General features: G+C 40.6%; 3 protein-coding genes across 4 annotated transcripts; 1 reads left to right on the plus strand and 2 right to left on the minus strand.

Moving 5' to 3' along the window:
• Positions 1-8: 8 nt before the first annotated feature.
• Positions 9-5473, plus strand: sctr (secretin receptor; the record flags this gene model as incomplete). Its single annotated transcript, XM_080052639.1, has 13 exons — positions 9-137; positions 1239-1338; positions 1783-1902; positions 2129-2235; positions 2506-2615; positions 2734-2866; positions 3365-3518; positions 3613-3673; positions 3767-3836; positions 4097-4188; positions 4754-4892; positions 5003-5044; positions 5300-5473. 13 exons carry the CDS (start codon positions 9-11, stop codon positions 5471-5473), a joined length of 1431 nt encoding a protein of 476 aa, XP_079908765.1.
• A 571-nt stretch (positions 5474-6044) lies between these two features.
• LOC307269671 (acyl-CoA-binding protein-like) lies at positions 6045-7617 on the minus strand. The gene is made up of 4 exons (XM_080052673.1): positions 7493-7617; positions 7234-7351; positions 6549-6611; positions 6045-6432 (listed from the first exon to the last, which is right to left on the minus strand). The coding sequence occupies exons 1-4, from the start codon at positions 7496-7498 to the stop codon at positions 6359-6361; spliced, it is 261 nt and encodes an 86-aa protein (XP_079908799.1). The 5' UTR covers positions 7499-7617; the 3' UTR covers positions 6045-6358.
• Positions 7618-8001: 384 nt separating this feature from the next.
• LOC307269740 (metalloreductase STEAP3-like) lies at positions 8002-15380 on the minus strand. Of its 2 annotated transcripts, none has more exons than XM_080052768.1 (7): positions 15354-15380; positions 14494-14556; positions 13886-14122; positions 12987-13253; positions 12038-12565; positions 11310-11456; positions 8002-9937 (listed from the first exon to the last, which is right to left on the minus strand). In XM_080052768.1, exons 3-7 carry the CDS (start codon positions 14114-14116, stop codon positions 9650-9652), a joined length of 1461 nt encoding a protein of 486 aa, XP_079908894.1. In that variant the 5' UTR covers positions 14117-14122; positions 14494-14556; positions 15354-15380; the 3' UTR covers positions 8002-9649. The 2 variants fall into 2 exon arrangements, with proteins under 2 accessions (XP_079908894.1, XP_079908895.1); XM_080052769.1 differs by lacking the exon at positions 15354-15380 and adding an exon at positions 15190-15329.
• Positions 15381-18539: the final 3159 nt, after the last annotated feature.

Genomic DNA, 18539 nt, shown 5'->3' on the forward strand with positions numbered 1-18539 from the left:
AGCTCCTCATGCGAGACAAGACAGCAGGCTGGGAGGACAGTCAAGGAGACAGTAGCGTGTTGGGAAACATTCTGTCGGTTAACCTAGGAATACAAACTGTGAACACAGAAGAGGAAAGGTATATGGAAGGACAGCAGGTTATTTTTGTGTGTACAATTTGTAAATTGACTAGTTTTATATGTACATGTACCGTTATAAATGCAGCCTACAGTTGATATGAAGATGCACAAATGATGTTCAAGGAGCACCACAAGCAATATGTGTGGTGCTTCTACAGTATATGATTAATAATGATAAAACAATATGTAACACATATTCATAAAGCGTTTCATATTTCATGTATGGGCCACTGACTTCACCATTATTTTCTAAGCAGCAAATAATGAAACGCAATGTTAGCAAGGAGGCTAACAATATAACCTATCGACAAAATGTCACTATTTAGTATGCTTCATAGCAAGTGTTATCAACCTCTCGTGAAAAAGCCCGAGAACATGCGAACCTTAAAACTTACTTAAGTTAGTTGTTCGGCTAAAACAGCTATTTTTCTATCTATTTGCGTACCAGAAGCATTTCCTTGTGACACCTTTTCTTTTTGTCGAAGTGAAGGACCCAAATATTAAACACCGTCGTTGCCATAGCGACGCTTGTGCTCTACAGGGGGCAGGATCAACTTCCTTTTTGCCAATACTAGCTATTCCGCCTTCAAAATAAAACATTTAAATAAGCCTAGATTTCAAACATGCAGTTGTTTGACTATTACAGTGGAAATCATTCTGAGACTTCGTATGTTTTGTTACTATAGATATATTACCGGTACTAAACATACTACTGTTTCTACAAGTATGAAGAATTCCATGTATGCGCGTGTCAGTTACTTTATTTTGAAATGACCGACAGGAAGTTTCGATTTTATTACAGCTACCTTGATAGGCGCTTATCAAAAAATTGAGCGGACAGTACTGTACATATTTATCGACACTCTTGAGTGTGGGCCAATGTTTGATTTTCAGACCTCATATATCTACTGCATGGCAGGATGCTTGCTTTTCACTCTTATCAGATATGCGACTTGACGTTTGGATGTAGGCTCCTATCTTGATTGAAGAATCTGAGACAATGAAAAAAGTTGGACTTATTGCGGTGTTTCTCTTGTCCCAGGTGAGAAAATAGATGCACGCTCGATTTGAATCTATGATAAAAACGTAACAAGTGCTTACTTGTCTCTAATTCAACAGGCAAACCCCATATCAGGGTGTCATCCACATGTTAATCTTGTAAAAGAGGAAGAAAAGTGCCTGAAAGATATGCTACTTTTAAAGTCACAAAAAGCAACAGGTGGGTTATTAAAAGTTACTAAACAGTTATTATTGTGCTATGTGCTTCTTAATTCAATAATGCAATTGCTGCTCAGCAACAAAGAAAAATCCATTGAAAACATGTTGGTGATCTCCGGAAAAAGTGGGATATTTGATTGAGCCATAGATAGTAAGGATTGAGCCTTTTACACCTTCAAAAATGTGCTGCGATGCTTTAGTGACATCTAGTGGTCACATTATGTAATTCACCCCGAACAAAAGGCAGCCACATTAACACAATACATTTTATATTGAAGGATCAAGATTAATCCAGCTATGATGTTTTAAAGGTGTTTATCCTGCATTTTAAAACATCAAATCAGAGAAATAATTTTTATTTGCCATATGCTTTTTAATAATGCATCTCCAATTATTTGTATTTAATACTAAAAAAAACTCTGTAATTGATGTTTAATCTGTTAAGAAGACAACATTAGTGTACACTGTAAGGGGATGTGGGACGACCTGAACTGCTGGCCACCTGCATCTCTTGGCGAAACCGTTTCCCAGCCGTGTCCAAACCATGAGTTTTTCAGCTCCCAAGGTGAGATACTACACACACACACATACACTGGCAGAAACATTTACTAACACAGACACGCATTATCTTCTACATCACATTGCGCTGGTTAATTATTTGCCAGGGAAGCCACTTTGTTATTGTCAGGGTCTCTGCTCCAAATGGTTGTGAAAAATAATCTGAGTCAAATGCACACTTGTAGAAAAAAAGTAAGGAGTAACCGACATATGACTTTATTGCTATTTTGCAGGTCAGGTGCATCGCAACTGCACTGCAAGTGGCTGGACAGATCCGCTCGTACCACATGAAGACGCCTGCAGCTACACTTTCAATGAGACCATCCACTTCCTTGGAGAGGTTGGTGCTAGCTAATATGCATACAGTAGCTGTAGTTTACACAATATTGGCAGACATAGCTTTGATTATAGTGTGCTTATGCATATGTTAGCGTGGTGTATTTACTTAACAGACAAAAAGGAATATTTAGCTAGTTTTTAACCTTACGAATAACATTTAATTGACACTACTTACAGTCATGTTCAGAGAAATGTGGTTGGAGCTGTTAGGTGTATTATTGTATCTTTTTGAATTAGAGGTAATTCATTGAAATTATCTTCCCTTTTTCAGTCCACGGATTCCCATCTGTACTTCTCCTATGTGAAAAGCATGTACACCGCCGGATACACGCTCTCTCTCATCTCCCTTACCATCGCCATCACCATATTCTGCCTGTTTAGGTGGGAAACAGTTTCTTTTTTCTTGGCCCTTTCCTTTTAAAAATGTTTTTCATATCATAGATCGTACATTGAAATATGTTGGAACCCTGACTCACTGTGAGTTTGAATGTTTCTTCAGAAAGCTGCACTGTACCAGGAACTACATTCACATCCAGATGTTCATCTCCTTCATCCTGAGAGCCATCTTCATCTTCATCAGAGACTCTCTACTGTTTACTAATGAGGAACTCTACAGCTGTGACTACTCCCCGGTATGGTTGGATAGACAATACTTACTATTTACTATTCCACCTTAACATGAGCAGCTGATAATCAGATGCTCACAGCGCAAATAAATTGCACAGTACATTGGCCCGTGATCAAAAGTGTCACTGACATGTATCAAGGTATGTGCGTTTAAAGGGATAGTTCAGTATTTTTGAAGTGGGGTTGTATGAGGTATCGTATTGGGATAGTGATCAGCAGTACAGTCATTTTAAGTAACAGATTAGCATCAGTACCTCATACAACCCACACTTCAAAAATACTGAACTATCCCTTTAAGGATGCAGCTACAACCATATCTCATGACATTTCTAGTTAGCTGAATGTTTGATGCAGTAAAAAGTGTGTTTTGCGACACGTTGTTGCTGGTAAATTTGATTTCTGAATCAACAAAAAGCCACTTTTGAATGCATACAGAAAGGACCCATAGTTTGGTCATCACATAGCAGTACCTGATAAATGTACCTTCTTTTGTTGTGCGGCAGGTGGCATGTAAGGCTGTGCTGATGTTTGCCAACTACGCCATCCTGGCCAACTACAGCTGGCTGCTGGTGGAGGGACACTTTCTGTTCACCCTGGTGAGCCGCTCCTTCTTCTCCCTGAAGAAACACCTGGCCTGGTACATCGTCCTGAGCTGGGGTAGGGAGACATGTGAACACAAATCAAGCGCGCCTCAAAATTTTATACATTTCAGAATAGCAAAAATTTGACCAGGATTTATTCAATCACACAGGTTTACCACTGGTTGTTATTGTCTCCTGGGGGTGCGCCAAATATTTCTACGAAGACGAAGGGTAAGTGGGTTCTAAAATCAGTTTTACATCTTAATTTGCACTTGATTATAAGGGTGTATGATCCGAGAATTATTTCTTTTTTCATTGCAAAAGCTGCTGGGAATCCAGGAAGCATGAATGGATTTGGTGGATACTTCGAGTGCCTGTCCTTCTGACAATATTTGTAAGAACTTCTTTTACGTACATCTTATTCCTCCTTTTTGTTGAAAGAAAAATTAACCTTTTTGACCCATTTCAGCAAATTCACTTATATAATCTTTGGTTGGAAGTTAGATGGTGGATTGATATTACCATACATACTGTATATGAGAGAACGTAACAATCTTCTCATCCAGCCCGTGGCAAGAGAGTACCTAAGCTTTATTCCGTAAATATTGAAATAAGCACAACAATTCACAAGTTCACAGGTTTGTATCATTTCAGATGAATCTCATCTTTTTCTTGGGCATTTTGAGGATACTGGTGAGCAAACTCAGGATGCCAGATGCCCAGAGGAACGAATTCCACCAGTACAAGTGAGTAATGATCATAATGTGGTGCTGTTACACTGTCACACCATATCTCTGAAATGCAAAATGTTGAGGCCAGTAGTGATTTATAAATGAAAAGGTAAGTTTGATGTGTGGGACTTTGCAAAGGAAAAGGGAAACACAATGTTCCTGTTTGCTGTGTTAATCCAAGTAAAAGTTCAAACACAGTTCAAACACAAGCATGTTAGTTGTACAGGGATATATGCAAATACAAGGAACATAGTCAAATGCCTGTTTAGAGGTATCCTTTTAGGAGGTTCACATTTCGAATTAAATTGCGGGGAAAAAAATGAACTTTTCCATGATATTCTAATTTATTTATATTTTTTACAGTATAAAAAAGTTATTTACAGCATTAGAATTATTAACAGGACGGTTAAGCCAAATGTAAGGTGGTTTCCTTATCAACATTTTAATTATGTTTGTAGAGACTCAGATAGGGATTTCAGCATAATGGTTGGTATCAGAGAAATATCCGACAGCTCGGAAAACTAAATTATCTTTTTTTTTTAATGATTAATAAGGAAAAAAATGTGTATTCTATCCCCAGAAGGCTGATCAAATCCACATTCTTTCTGGTGGCTCTGTTTGGTCTGCATTGCATCCTGTTTGTTTTCTTACCTGTTGAAGTCAGCAACTCTGTGTTCAAGATATGGACCTTTGCAGAGCTGGCTCTGTCATCCACACAGGTAAAGTCAGTGCACGTATGAGAGAGATAGGAGGTCCAATCAACTCAGAATAATGACAAATAAAAGTGCACTCACTGGCCTCTCTCTCTCTCTCTCTCTTCATCTCTAAGGGTTTTGTGGTTGCTGTGCTCTACTGCTTCATGAACGGAGAGGTAAGAAATGCTTCACCAATATTAACTCCAAAAGCTAATTGTGGGGTTTTAAAGGGGCACTGTGCAGTTTCAGAAGAGGGGAATATGTTTACCTTTCACTGAGTTCTGAGCTGTGAGTTAAGTTTGTTTTTACAGGTTATGAGACTATACAGTATCTGAGAAAATGTTCACTTCTCTGACACACCCAAAGTTACATAGTGCACCTTTAAAATGTGAAAGAGTTTTGGATGTAATCTATGATGTTTCCATTCCCAGGTGCAGCTTGAGTTTCAGAGGAGATGGAAGAGGTGGAGGCTGAGCCAGCACATCCCTAGCCGGCCCAGGCAGCTCCATGGCTCCATCAGCCACAGTGGCTCACCTCACACACAGGTGTCCCTGCTGCCCTGCTCGCCGACCACTGGAATCCCTGTGGACACTTTTGAAATGTGATTCAAGTCTGGCTTTAAGTTTGTTCCTTTTCTCACTCTATACATAATGGATCCTGCCTTAGTGCCGACAGACAATTAAAAAGGTGCACTATGCATTTTCAGAGGAGGGGGGTTTGTTTATATAGTTTGCAAAACATATTTACTCTACATGTAATTCTTTGTATTGAATAATTCTATCATCATAAATCAAAACTAAATTATGTTGAGGAACCCGGAACCAAACATGCATACGATGATAAGGATGTAAAATGCACTGTAGAGGCCCAGTAAGTCTGCTGCCAGCATTTCTTGTTTGTAAAAACTCATAGTTCTGTCTAAAACAAATGTGGCACGGATCTGTCATAATTTTTAGCGATGTCCAGACATTGAAAATTTGGCAGGAAAAGACTTGAAGGTATATGGCAAGATCCATCCACTACCCAGAGTTATGGGGATTATTTACTGCTAAAAGATGAGAAAAACACAGTTATAGGGGTATTGACAGGTGTTTGTGTTATTTATAATTATAACTTGTATGGATATTTGGCCTTAGAGGAGGCTTCCTAGAGAACAGAAACAAGTGAAGTCAGAGGCCCAAAGAACAAGTGTTTATTGTTGATGGTCAGTCCTGTGTTCCTATGCTTTGTACTGAAACTTTTTATATGAAAATGAACATTGTATTTGCACTTACATTAATGCGCATTTCCAAATATTTCTTTACACACATGTTTTGTTTGAATCCATGTCCTAGAAAAATACTCAGTGTAGCATCACTCTGTAGAGTTGTAATCAATTCTGTCACATACTTTTAAAAAAAGAAGAAAAAAAATCAGCAAGTAAAATAAGCTCTAAATGTTGTCCTGCATTTATAATACTTTGTAATACAGCATGTGTTGAGAGAGAGTCTCTAGAATCCATATTTTATCTTCAGCTTTTCCACCAAATCAATATACATCTTCATTGCCTCTTCTTTGGATAAACCTGTTTGAAAATTGACAAAAAAAAATATTTTTTAAATAAAATAAAAGGTACAATTAAAAATAAACTGACAGAACTGGCCATGGTTTATTGTTTAATTTAAAAAGAAAAATTCTTACCTTTCTGTTCCTCCCATGCGTCCCATTTCATTCGTCCTACCCAGTCAAAAAACCCTGGGCGCTCTGTTGAATTCAAATAAACCATTGATAGTTAGGCTTTGCAAGTATGTACTAGTACCTCTTGTCATTTGATGTTAAATGAACTGTCTAGTAGCCACACACCAGTCTAATAAACAATGCAGATGCAACACATTGTTTCTCTTGTGAAGTGTTTTACAGTTCCTGAATATCTACTTTCTGAACCAGTGACCTGTGACCGGCATCACAGCTCACAGTCAGAACACTGAACACAGCATACTCATTTAACTCTACATTTTAAGTGTGCTTTTGATCATTTATTCATGAAGGTGAGAAATAAATACCATAAACTTAATTGGTTTAATTTTTAAAAATGGATATTCATGCCAGTAGTATAACACGATTTGTTTTTTAAGTGCACAGCGTAACATTCTTGTGACTAAATAAGACAGTTTCCAATAAGCTAATCAGTATTGCCATCTTGCCCAGAATGACACAACCTGTCAGACCACTTTCTTTCCCTCAACCCCACCCTATGTAAGCCGCTTTTTTACAAAGGTACTGTATAAATCAGTGACTGCATGTTTTTTTAAAGTGTTTCTGTGTGAATACTACAATGTTAAGAAAAAAAACACACACACAAAGAAGATACACTACAGTGACTCACCTATGTTAGGGTCGCCCACTGTGGATTGCTTATATAAACCGTATAGTGAAATCATGTCCGCTTTGTCTGGCCTTTGTTTCAGCACTTTAGCGTCCTCTACTGCTTTGTCAAAGATTTCCTGGTGGGATGAGAGGGAAAACACAAAGCTGATAACAGAAATCAAATTGTTCAAATGTGGAATCTATATAAGTTGAAATAGAACTACATAGATCTCTTATTTAACATGAAATGATTTGATTTAAAAAGAGACAGTACTTACATTCATGACTGCACTGCCGATACAAGTAAACACTACTGGCAGTCACTGAACTGGTTCTCAGTTCTCGGTCAAAGCTTGTCCGACTGGTCCGGCAACAATGTCATTTATCACTAATGCTGGGATTGGCTTAGGATATTAAAGTGGGAGGTGGCTGCTTGAGTCAGGAGACTATGAAGGAGGAGTGCTATTCTGTACATTATATATTTAATCTCCAATTATTTGATATTCGCCCTAAATTAAATTGCACTAAACAAAGGATATGCAGTGTACAAAAATATTAAGTCTATTCCTCAGCCACAAGATGGCAGCATTCACCTATTTATTGATGAGATGGCTTCATTTTTAATGGACTACTTCTAGGCTTCAGAAAATGTCGTTTTTTTTATATCAGTTTTTTGACTCCGTACATGACACTTTCAATACAATCAGTCTCACCATCTACAAAAAAAACATGAAAACAATATTGAAAAAAAAAAAGCTTTATTCTATGTTCAACACATTTCTGTACTGTATTTTATAGTAGGACACTTACATTTCAGGACACTACTTTTTAACTACGTTTTAATTTAGATTTAGAAAACATCTATATTATATATAAAAAGGAAAATATAATCTTTGGCAAGAAAACAATTCAGAAAATACAAACTCAATAACAAAACTTGCTAAAATCAGCAGCAAACTTGTTTTGGATCGTAATAAAAACTATTTTAAAAAATGACAGTTTGATTGTTTTGTCACATTTGTACTGATGGGTACTCATCATGTGGTTAGTTCAGTACAATACTACAAAAAATGTACATGTAAATTAGAAGGAAGATGTCAAACAAACAGAAAAAACACTGTAACCACTTGTCTGTACTGTACTAGACGATGCAAGTGAAGACGCAGCAGCCCTAGGGAGGCAGCTACTGCAGCAGCAGGGTTTCCAGTTTGTACGTCAGAGTGCATAAACATCACCCGACATGCACTAAAATAGGATGATAGGGGTCAGAAAGAGGGAGGATATTCCAGTCGTTTTTCTATTTTGCAGAGGTATTTCTGACTTTTTGAAGCGGGCACTTATGAGACATATTTGATCAAAATACAAAAATAGTTGCAATACAAAGACATGGCCTTACTTCTTTGAATGGCATCTTCTAAAGGGATGTTTAGCCATATATTGTTAAACTTGAACACTTTTATCATTCACTTCCATGTTAAAACGGGGCTAAGCATCTAGCTCCTCTGGTTTCAAACATGAATTGGCAAGAGTAAAAAGGATACATCATTTACCATAGATTTGGTAATTGCTTAATAAAAATAATTGCAAGATATAAAAAAAAATATTTGGGTATATCTGAAATTATTTATGCTTCTTATTAAAAGTTCCAAGTCAGTCATGGTATATAATTTTGAGATATTAAGGAGATTTTTTCGGAAATAAATGATTAATAATGTTCAGGAGGGTATTACTTTTTTTTACAGAGTGAAACATAAGTTTCAGCCCCATACACACCCAAACAATTTCCATACAGTCCCCAATAGTTTGAATGAATAAAACATTGTTTAAAGTATTGGAAAATACAATCTCAAAACAGAATGTAACAGTGATTTGAAAGTTGAAAAAAAAAAAAACCTCATTGCAAAAATGAACAACATGAAACCTGGTCAGTTTCAAATCCAGCATGTGGACAAGTGAAGAAATCTTACTTCAAAAGACTCTATTATGAACGTATGCAAAATGCAGCAGTACTGCTTCAGCTATAGTCTTCAGCAGGTCCATTAGAAGTGTAACAGTGACAGTCCTGCATAAATCAAGCCAGAAGCTAATATGAGATTGTTCTTCATTTTTGGGTTGGAACCTCAGAGTGAGTTACAACACATAATAAGTTAAAGTAAAGAGCATACAGACGAAGTAAATACTCATTATTGGCAATGCTTAGTGCAATTAGATTGATAACAACAGCTCTACTGGCCATGCCTCTCTAAGGAACTACCTGCTAATTTGTTAAAAAGAAACTCCCATCTCTCAATGGGTGTCAGAGAGGAGCCCTTTAATACATTCTAACGGTGGGATAAATAATTGATCTTTAGTGCGAGAGTGAGGGTTGTGGGGGTGAGTGCTCACATTTAAGTGCTACTAACTCTTACACATTTTTTTGTCCGTCTGGATCTTTCTCACACATGGCTGACGTCCTCTAGCCCGTTGCGACAGTCGTCCTGGGGCAGCGTGAAGCGGATTTGTCGGCTCTTCTCCCAGCCACGCCGGATCTGTGCCAGTCGCCCGGCCAGGCACGGCACCAACAGAGCCCCGCGGCCCAACAGAACCGTGATGGGGAGAACCAGCACCAGCATGAAGGTAGGGGGCAGGCAGAAGCGGTACTGGCCCGGATCGAAGGCTCGCCCCCAGCCGTAGAGCAGCGTGTGTAGGGTGGCCATGGCCAAGGCACAGTAACCCAGTGTGGACTGGGAAAAGAGGTGAAAAGATGGCTGTCATTAGGTTTGTATTTTATTTGAATACAGCAAAACATACCATTACAGTCCTCCAAATACTGTATAAGACACTTGGTTTAAAAAAAGATTTTTCCTTGACGTGACGGCCTCTTCAGTTCATAGTCCAGCCAGTCCACTTCATTAGCTCTGTGTGTTAGAGGCAACTGCAGACCCTGAGGAAGCACGCTGACCTAGCACTCATGACCTGAATGAACCCCATGTGTGTGTGTGTGTGTGTGTGTGTGTGTGTGTGTGTGTGTGTGTGTGTGTGTGTGTGTGTGTGTGTGTGTGTGTGTGTGTCGTATACTGTACCTACAGGGCCCAGCAATTACAAAAACAACCCAAGGTTGACTTGGGTTGAGGCCAGGGTTTAAAAATAGACGTTTTTTTTTTCCTAGTTCACAAACTAACAAATTATTTCCACTTGATGAGAGTGATGAGGTTTTAATACAGCGCATAGTAATAACTGGAGGGAAGCAGCAGCAAGCTTTAAAAGTTATAATTGTGAAGGGGGAAAAGGAACATAATAATTGTATATTAATAGCAAAAGCAAACCAATTCCCTTGGTGTAATTTGACACATTTGGGGGATTGTATAACTGGCACTATTAACATCAACTATGGTTAAGTTCCATTAAGTGTCAGAAGCCTCTTTTAATATTATTAAATTAAATTATTTCATATATAATATGCCTATTATAGACTCAGGCATATACAGTTATACTTTTTATATAAAGTAGCCAACACACACATAAACAGGCTGTCAGCTAGTGGGTTTAGATGTGCTGGGCAGAAATTTGTCTCATCGTGTCGGCTGTCGGCACATGACTAATCTCGCGGCCACTGGATTAGCTTAACGGAAAGATGAAAGGGGGAAAAAGGCAGCGCAGACGGACCCAGAGCCCTGGAGAAATGAAGGGGGGGTCAAGAGGGGAGAGGAGGAAGTGTTTGTACACTGAGTCACAACACTCCTGCTGGCTTTGTGTCACAGCCCAAGTTTAACGCCAAATCTGGGGAGGCTAAAAGAAGATGTGCATGTTGGAAACATAGCATACATCTGTCTACCCTACACATCAGTGTGACGCCTGTATGCAAGTCATTCTATATGTATGTGTGTGTCCCATCTGTCTTTTACCCTGTATATTATCCAAGAAGACCAAAAACCCATCTTTTTGGCAGTGTATGTTCAGGGGAAAAATCAACTCTATTTTAAGCAGTTGGTGAAACACTGACTCTTAGTGTGTGTGTGTGTGTGTGTGTCTGTGTGTGTCTGTGTGTGTGTGTGTGTGTGTGTGTGTGTGTGTGTGTGTGTGTCTGTCTGTCTGTGTGTGGGTGCGCTTGAGTACCTGTATGAAGCTGAACTCCCTCCAGTTGACAGTGTTTGATACTGAGGGCAGTGAGGTGATGGCCAGCAGTGAGAGCAGCCCCAGAGCCATGATGCCCACTGAGACGTACAGCTCCATCCTCCACACCTCATCGTCGTCCCACGTTTCCTGGACAACACACACACACACACAATACACACAACACAATCCTAAATTTGTCCAGGAAAGTTATCACTGCTTTTATTCAGCTCGCAGTGCAAATGCTTAAACCCTTATAAATGTAACAATTAATGCGTAACTTTTTCAGATAAATTACATCGGTTACATTTGAGCATTTGCTAAACGAGTTGATGCAATGTTGATTAAGCCTATCAGCTCCACAAAACTGTCTCTGTATTGTTCAGTATGGCAGTGTTTACAAACTGGTGTCGACCCCCCCCCCCCCCCCCCGCCCCCCCAACACTGGCGCAGGAGCTCAAGGAGCGGCCACGAAATGTTTCAGTTGTTGATTCTACTGATTATAAAATAGCTGGACATGCAGCAGAAGGTATAAAATCAATGTGCGATCACTAAAGGCTGACCTCATGTACAGTAGATGTGCAGACAGTGTTGTTGTAATAACTCAGAATTCCTCATGGGGGCGGCAGATGATACGCACTTTTAGCTTTATCTAAACCCTCACACCAGGTGCAAATGTATATCCCTCATCATGTCTTTGTTGTGTTGGGTAGTCCGGTTCATTCTCTCACCTTATTCAAAGCCATGGTGACCAGTTTGTAGCGGGCCGACTTCCTCATGGGCAGACACAGGCTGTATATGGCGTGTAGAACCGCACACAGGAAGCTACACAGGCCAAACTGCTTTCTATTGGTCAGCCAGCGATCCAGCCAACAAGGGAAGCGGTTGTACTTGGTGCCCGACCACAGCTGAAGAAAGGCCGCACACAAGCCAGGCAGGTAGACCAGCGCAAACATGACCAAAGCAACTGAGGGTAGGGTGACGTTAACGGTCTCGATGGGCATCTTGTAGAAAACACTCTTGTTTGACACTACGTAGGGCTGCACCACATCACGGAGGAAGTTGTACAGGTAGAAAAAGATGAACAGGGATAGTGTGAGGAGGACGGGGATACGCCAGGAGGGAAACAGATAGAAGGGAAGGTTTTCGATCTCCAGAGAGGAAGAGAGGAGGCCCATATCGATGGGCACGAAGCCCATTCTACGGCAGAGCTGCGTCACAGCGCTCTTGGCTTTGCTGCTGTTACTGCAAAGGAAAACCTGGAGGAATAAAAGATGAGAAAAAGATGAACCAGAACGCTTAAATCTGGACTCTTGCATTCTCTTTGTTGATAGGTGCAGTACTGTGCATACGCTGTCAACTAAGAAGGCGCTCAAAAACTGAGGGTTTAAAAGTTTATTTTCATAAATGAACAAAATGCAGGGACTGAACAGGGAAATGAGCTTGATGTGTTTTTCCATCTGCTGCACTAAGTTTCCTTGGCCGACCACTGCGTCTACAATCCACAACGTCACCCGTTTCTCTGTGCTCTGTCCAGCACATCTTGAAACCCCAGTCTGCTTTGCTTTCCAACACTTGGCATTTGTAATTGATATAAAAGATCAATTCTTATTTATATTTTTGAAAGCATTCTTAGTTTTCAGCACATTTTCACACCACAGAGTAGCGGTTGTATCCTACCTGCCTGCTTCCATCGCGAGGTCCAGTCTGTAGCGTCCAGGCGGATATGGTGTTAAACCCTTTGACTACAGAGCTCTCTGGGAACAGGTCTGCCAGCTGCTCGGCATGGGAAGGTCCATCGCGGTTGATTGTCAAACCGTTGCTAACGTCCACTAGCGTCTTCCCCGCTAGCGCCGGCTTCAGCTCCAGCAGGGTGGAGTGGTGCTCGGGGAACACGGCCACAAAGACCAGGTCTGCCTGGCTGGCTGCCTCCATCTGAGATGTCACCTGGAAGTACAGAGACAGAAATAATGCAAGTTAAAAGCACATTGAATAATCTCAGGATCAACCTTATTACTTGAATACTTAATAGGCTAGTATTATTGAGTCTGATTATATAAAGGGGAAACCTTTATTTGTGATTAAAGGGGAATTCAGCGAGAATGCTTTAAAACAACTTCTTGTCATAGTCAGTGAATATTCTTCACGATCCACCACATATCCGTACTGTGTAGTGAAAAAAAAGTGGTGTTTATACATTGGCTAGTAAGCAGGCATGTTGCTAGCTACGGTGGGCCCCCTTTGTTTACACACCCTTTTACAGAACCTAGGCTCTGTATCAACATAATATTCACCGATTACGGCAAAAAGTGATTTTGACAACAATTGTTCTCGAGAACCCCTGACTCCACCTTTGATGGCTGTATTTTGTTCCCATACCAGCATTGACTCATTGACTTTACCCAAGATTAGATTCAGGATAATAACAACAGCAGTCATTATGCCTAGCGGATATAGAGTCAGAGTATAAATATATAATTAACAGCATCTGCGGTGGAACAAAAACAACCATTACATGTTGAGTGTGAGTGTGAGTGTGTGTGTGTGTGTGTGTGTGTGTGTGTCTGTGTGTGTGTCACCTCTGCCTCTTCAGGGAACAGAGCAGCAGAGCGTTTGGGGTTCCGGCTCCCCACCACCACTGTGTAGCCTGTAGCCACCAGCCGTCTGGCCAGGCAGCGAGAGAAGTCGCCCGTACCCAGGATGCCTATGACCAGACTGCCACACTCGGACAGGGAGGAGGCCTCAAGCTGCCGGGAGCCTCCTCCTTCCCCTCTGCCTCGGATCAACGGCCGCGACATCTCGTCAGGCATGATGCACTGGACAAAACAATGGAGAGAAACACATCATTCACTGTCATAATGGTGGTGTATTGACACAGCCATATGACAGCTCAACTGTTTCCTCAAAAAAGGTGGAAACAGCGATTCTAGAGAACACTTGTTGTCAAAAATCTGGTAGCTGCTTTGTTTACATAGGGTACCCTTTGGTTGCATACCAGTTTACAGAGCATAGGCTGTGTATTTTACCCTGGATTTTTTTTCTTCAGCGCACACATATATTCACACATTTTGACAAAAAGTGGTTTTGACTGCAAGCTTTTCTCCAGAATCACTGACTTCACCTTTAAGCATGTATGATTAAAAACATGTTGTTTAAAATGATTGATTGATTCACTTGATTTACTTACCCACTGTAAACGGATTGTGAGCTTTACACTGCAGAGAGGCTCGCTTTTCGTCCAGCATGGGACCTATATAACAAAGTAGGTAATAGGGTATTAAATGCAGTTTATAGACAGCGCTGTTTGTTTCCATTTCACATGACTGCTCTATCTAGGAACAAGGAAATTATTTTTGGTATCTCAATTTACATGTGCTCCATCTCTTACTGTAGGGAATCGTTACAGCAATGAGCCATGGGATACTACACAGCCTGGGGACAGTGACTTAGGCTACTCTTGTAGTAGGCCTAGTAGTCTACTCGGGAACATTTCATTCCACAATATAAACTTCACGGGCATTTAACAAACAAGTCATTCATGCAAAACTTTCAGCGCTCATGTGTTCCATAGACCAAACGCAGTGTCACGTGCAGTACTTTAATCAGCCGTAGAAACAGTAAATAATATGTACTTTATTTATTTATTTTTAGTAAAGTACAGCTTTAGTTAGACTATCACCTTTTAATAATATGCCGAATGTACCAGAAAACAGCGACTATTCAGAAGCTGTTGAAAGTAAGCCGTTTCTTGTACTACGGTTGAGCAATGAGCGAGCACACATTTAATTGTCAGAAAACCATATGGGTATTCTGTTCGGAACAGAAAGAGCGAATTTGAAGCCACCTAGGTTGTTGTCCTTGGCACAACCCGAGGAAACTTTACCTTCGAACAAAGTTACTCTCCTTGACACACAGGGCGACGAAGACGAACACAAACGTACATTTTGGATACAAAACTAGCTTTATTTACACTGTTGAGCTGAACTGTTTGTACTTGTAACGTTACTTTTCTCTACAATATTGACATTAGCGTAGTAGGCTACTCACCCTGCGTGCGTGCCCCGCTTACTGGAAACGGCTGAGTTTCTTCCTGATAAGATGACGCATGCGCCAAAGCCCCGCCCTATCCACGCCTCCACATGCGCGCACAAGATAAAGCCAACCTATGGATAACTACGGGGGGAAATTAAATTACTACTGTAAGTATGCATCATTGAATTTAGCTGTTGCAAACCGCATATCAAAGTAGAAGGTCCCTTCAATGACATAGATGATGCCTGGACGCATATGGACAGCTATATACATTTTCTTACACATCAGCCACCAAAGTGTACTTTATATTTAGTATTGTCATATTTGTGAATTGTATTTTATAGTTTTCACAAACTGCAGCATTTAAAATGTGTTTAAAGAAGTGTTTTTATTGCGTAACCAGTGTTCTCCCCCTTTACTCCATCCGCTGCTGTTGAACTGGTGTGTTTGATAAACTGGCCTTGGGATTAGAATGAGAAAAAGCAAAAGCAAAAAAATCGTGTTAAGAAGACGTCTGACCCGCAGGTTATGAACTGTCAACATGACTTCATCATATCTGCCTTTGCCACTTGCAAAAGGTTGAATCCATCTGGCTCGCAGTGCTGCATTAGTGTTGCCAAACACACACAGACACTCACACAGACACACTCACACAGACACATACACAGCATACATGCCACCCTCTCTTTCACTCCCTCTAGGCCACAACCGCATGTTTGTTTACATCACTCTGGGTCACAGTCCTTGACAAACATATCTGATTTTGAGATTCTTCATACATAAGTATTGATTACTGGTGTCCCCAGTTGTGGTAACCCATTAATCTTGCAAGTCAAATCAATTTAGCTTATTGTGATTCCATGGGGACTGGTTCACTACTCTCCCTAAAATAAGACTGTTGAGCTAGATTGAAAATGTTAAACCACCAACAAATAGTAGCAGTAGCATGCAGCTGGGTCTCTCAACCTCTTTCAAGTTGATTTTTATATATATTGTAATGTAGTCACATCATGGAAAGACCGCAAGGCTCTTTGCGGTCACCACATGGACTATACACAAATGCACCCTAGTCCAACAAGCACTAATAAGTTGTTGTTTTATTATGCACATATTTTTGGGCCATTTAATGGGTGTGAAGCATATTAAATGATGATTCCCAGTTATGCTGGGTCGCAGGGGGAAATATCCTAAAGGCATGGTCATAAACAGTTAGCCTAACATCGACAGGACTTCACTGTCAAAATGTAGCACAGAGGATGACATTTGTGTTTGCCCTTTTAAGGTGTGCCCTTCATGAAGCATTAGGGTCAAGTGTTGACACAGGAGCTGTTGTTGCAAGTTCCATTCTCAGCCTTGATGTGGCTCTCTGAAGGATTCCAGCACAATAGCCTACATACTTCTGTCAAAAGGGGCATTCCCTCCATGATGAGCACATATTAACTTAGCTAGGAGATGAATAGCACCAGGATGGCGGGAACATTGCTGACCATTAATAGTATCAAAATTGGATTTCATTTTATGGAAATTCTAAACATTGTACCACATCTTGCCTTTAATAACTACACTTTTGCACATGACATTTTATTTTTGTGGTATTATTCCTTTTACTTCAAGGGTGTGAATACTGTCTCTCCTGTCCCCTTCAGTTTATCAGTGTATTATTAAAGAAAACCGTCCTTATGTTGTTATCTTCACCAGATTAGATGCAGTTTAGAGGGTGAGGTGACTGACTCATTTGTCTCACCGTATGGATCGTGTGTCTAACATGCGTCGCGATTAGGCGCGTGGCAGCAGCACTGCAGGGCCGGATAATCCCAGCCTCTGCAGTGCATAATGTGGACAGTGTGTCGTGCATTGGCTCGCCACAGCCTGGAGATACAGTTCACTGTACTAATCCAGAATAAAGGTCATTTTCTGAAGTCATGTAGGGTAGGGGGACCATAGTGATCTAGTGTATGCCTTTGTGAATACATACTCGGTGGTTTTTTGTCTGCAGGTGATAATTGCGTTGCCGTGATGTCATTGAGCACCAGATGAACATTTAAAACATAACAGTGACGTTTGCAGCTTTGCCAGGAGGGTCGTATTCTAAAAGTGTCAATGTCATTTTGGACCCAGCTCTCATGTCTGTGCATGCTCTCTCTCTCTCTCTCTCTCTCTCTCTCTCTCTCTCTCTCTCTCTCTCTCTCTCTCTCTCTCTCTCTCTCTCTCTCTCTTTCTCTATCTCTCACCTTCAGACGTGTTCTGTGGAGTTTGAGCTGAGCACCAGATGAAATTGCTTAGAGAGGTGGGGGCGGGGGGGAGGCGTAGGGTTTTTAGCTAAGACATGTCTCCGGCCTCTGAAGATTTCCCAACATCGCCTTGAGCTCTAAAGCCTCTGTCGTGGATGGAGGGGCCTGTGCTCCAATTCCAGGTGCTTAGTTCCAAACCCCAGTTTGAACCATTTGGAGTCCTTCAGGGTGAATACCTTTGAGCGTTAAAGAAATAGTCGCCTTTGTTTTGCAACACTGCTCTTTATTGAGTGTCTCAAAAGCTTGCACTCTTAGGAAATATCCAATGAAAGGCATTAATAGTCCTATTTAGGATTTCATTCGAGGCCGGAGACAGCTGTTCCTTTTGTGTGTTCTTGTTGTAAACAAATTATTGAAAACCCAATAAATAAATGAAAAAAAAATAGTCCTATTCAGCTCCTTATGGCAAGGACAAGTGCCTCACTGGAAAAGAAACAGAAGGGGCTAAAGAGTCATTTAAGACAAATCTGTATGCAATAGAGTAATGACTGTCTGTGCGCAGACAGAATTTTAATTGTTTGGACAATCGACATTCAAGGCCGCCGGTGGCTCTCCACCTCGCGAAACAAGACATCAAATATGTCCCTGCAGCTATAGGGAGTTTAGAGCTGAAGGTGTAGACAGCTGTCTGTTGTCAATTTCCAGCAAGTATTCCCCATGTGTGTGTGTGTGTGTGTGTGTGTGTGTGTGTGTGTGTGTGTGTGTGTGTGTGTGTGTGTGTGTTCTACAGTGAACCTGCCGTCGGCCATTGGTTCTGACTTTGAACTAAGAAAACCCCTCATGGTCTGAGTCAAATATTTGGCCATGTTTTAAGCTGCTGCTGTTCTCACAAGCTTAAACCTTTATTTTTGTCAAAGGGATTGTTGACAATAACAATATTTGACATTTTTTATTATTTTCTGTTGGGTTT

The sequence above is a fragment of the Ammodytes marinus genome (genome assembly GCF_949987685.1).
Source record: "Ammodytes marinus genome assembly, chromosome: 24".
NCBI lineage: Eukaryota > Metazoa > Chordata > Actinopteri > Uranoscopiformes > Ammodytidae > Ammodytes > Ammodytes marinus.

Excerpts from the sequence above, each read along its gene's own strand:
- LOC307269671 (XM_080052673.1), bottom strand. Across the intron at positions 6,612-7,233 it reads AGTGGGCGACCCTAACATAG|AGCGCCCAGGGTTTTTTGAC; the intron begins GTGAGTCACTGT and ends TGAATTCAACAG. Across the intron at positions 6,433-6,548 it reads CGCATGGGAGGAACAGAAAG|GTTTATCCAAAGAAGAGGCA; the intron begins GTAAGAATTTTT and ends ATTTTCAAACAG.
- LOC307269740 (XM_080052768.1), bottom strand. The coding sequence starts at position 14,116 with ATGCCTGACGAGATGTCGCGGCCGTTGATCCGAGGCAGAGGGGAAGGA. Across the intron at positions 13,254-13,885 it reads TGTTCCCTGAAGAGGCAGAG|GTGACATCTCAGATGGAGGC; the intron begins GTGACACACACA and ends CTGTACTTCCAG. Across the intron at positions 11,457-12,037 it reads TCACCATGGCTTTGAATAAG|GAAACGTGGGACGACGATGA; the intron begins GTGAGAGAATGA and ends TGTGTTGTCCAG.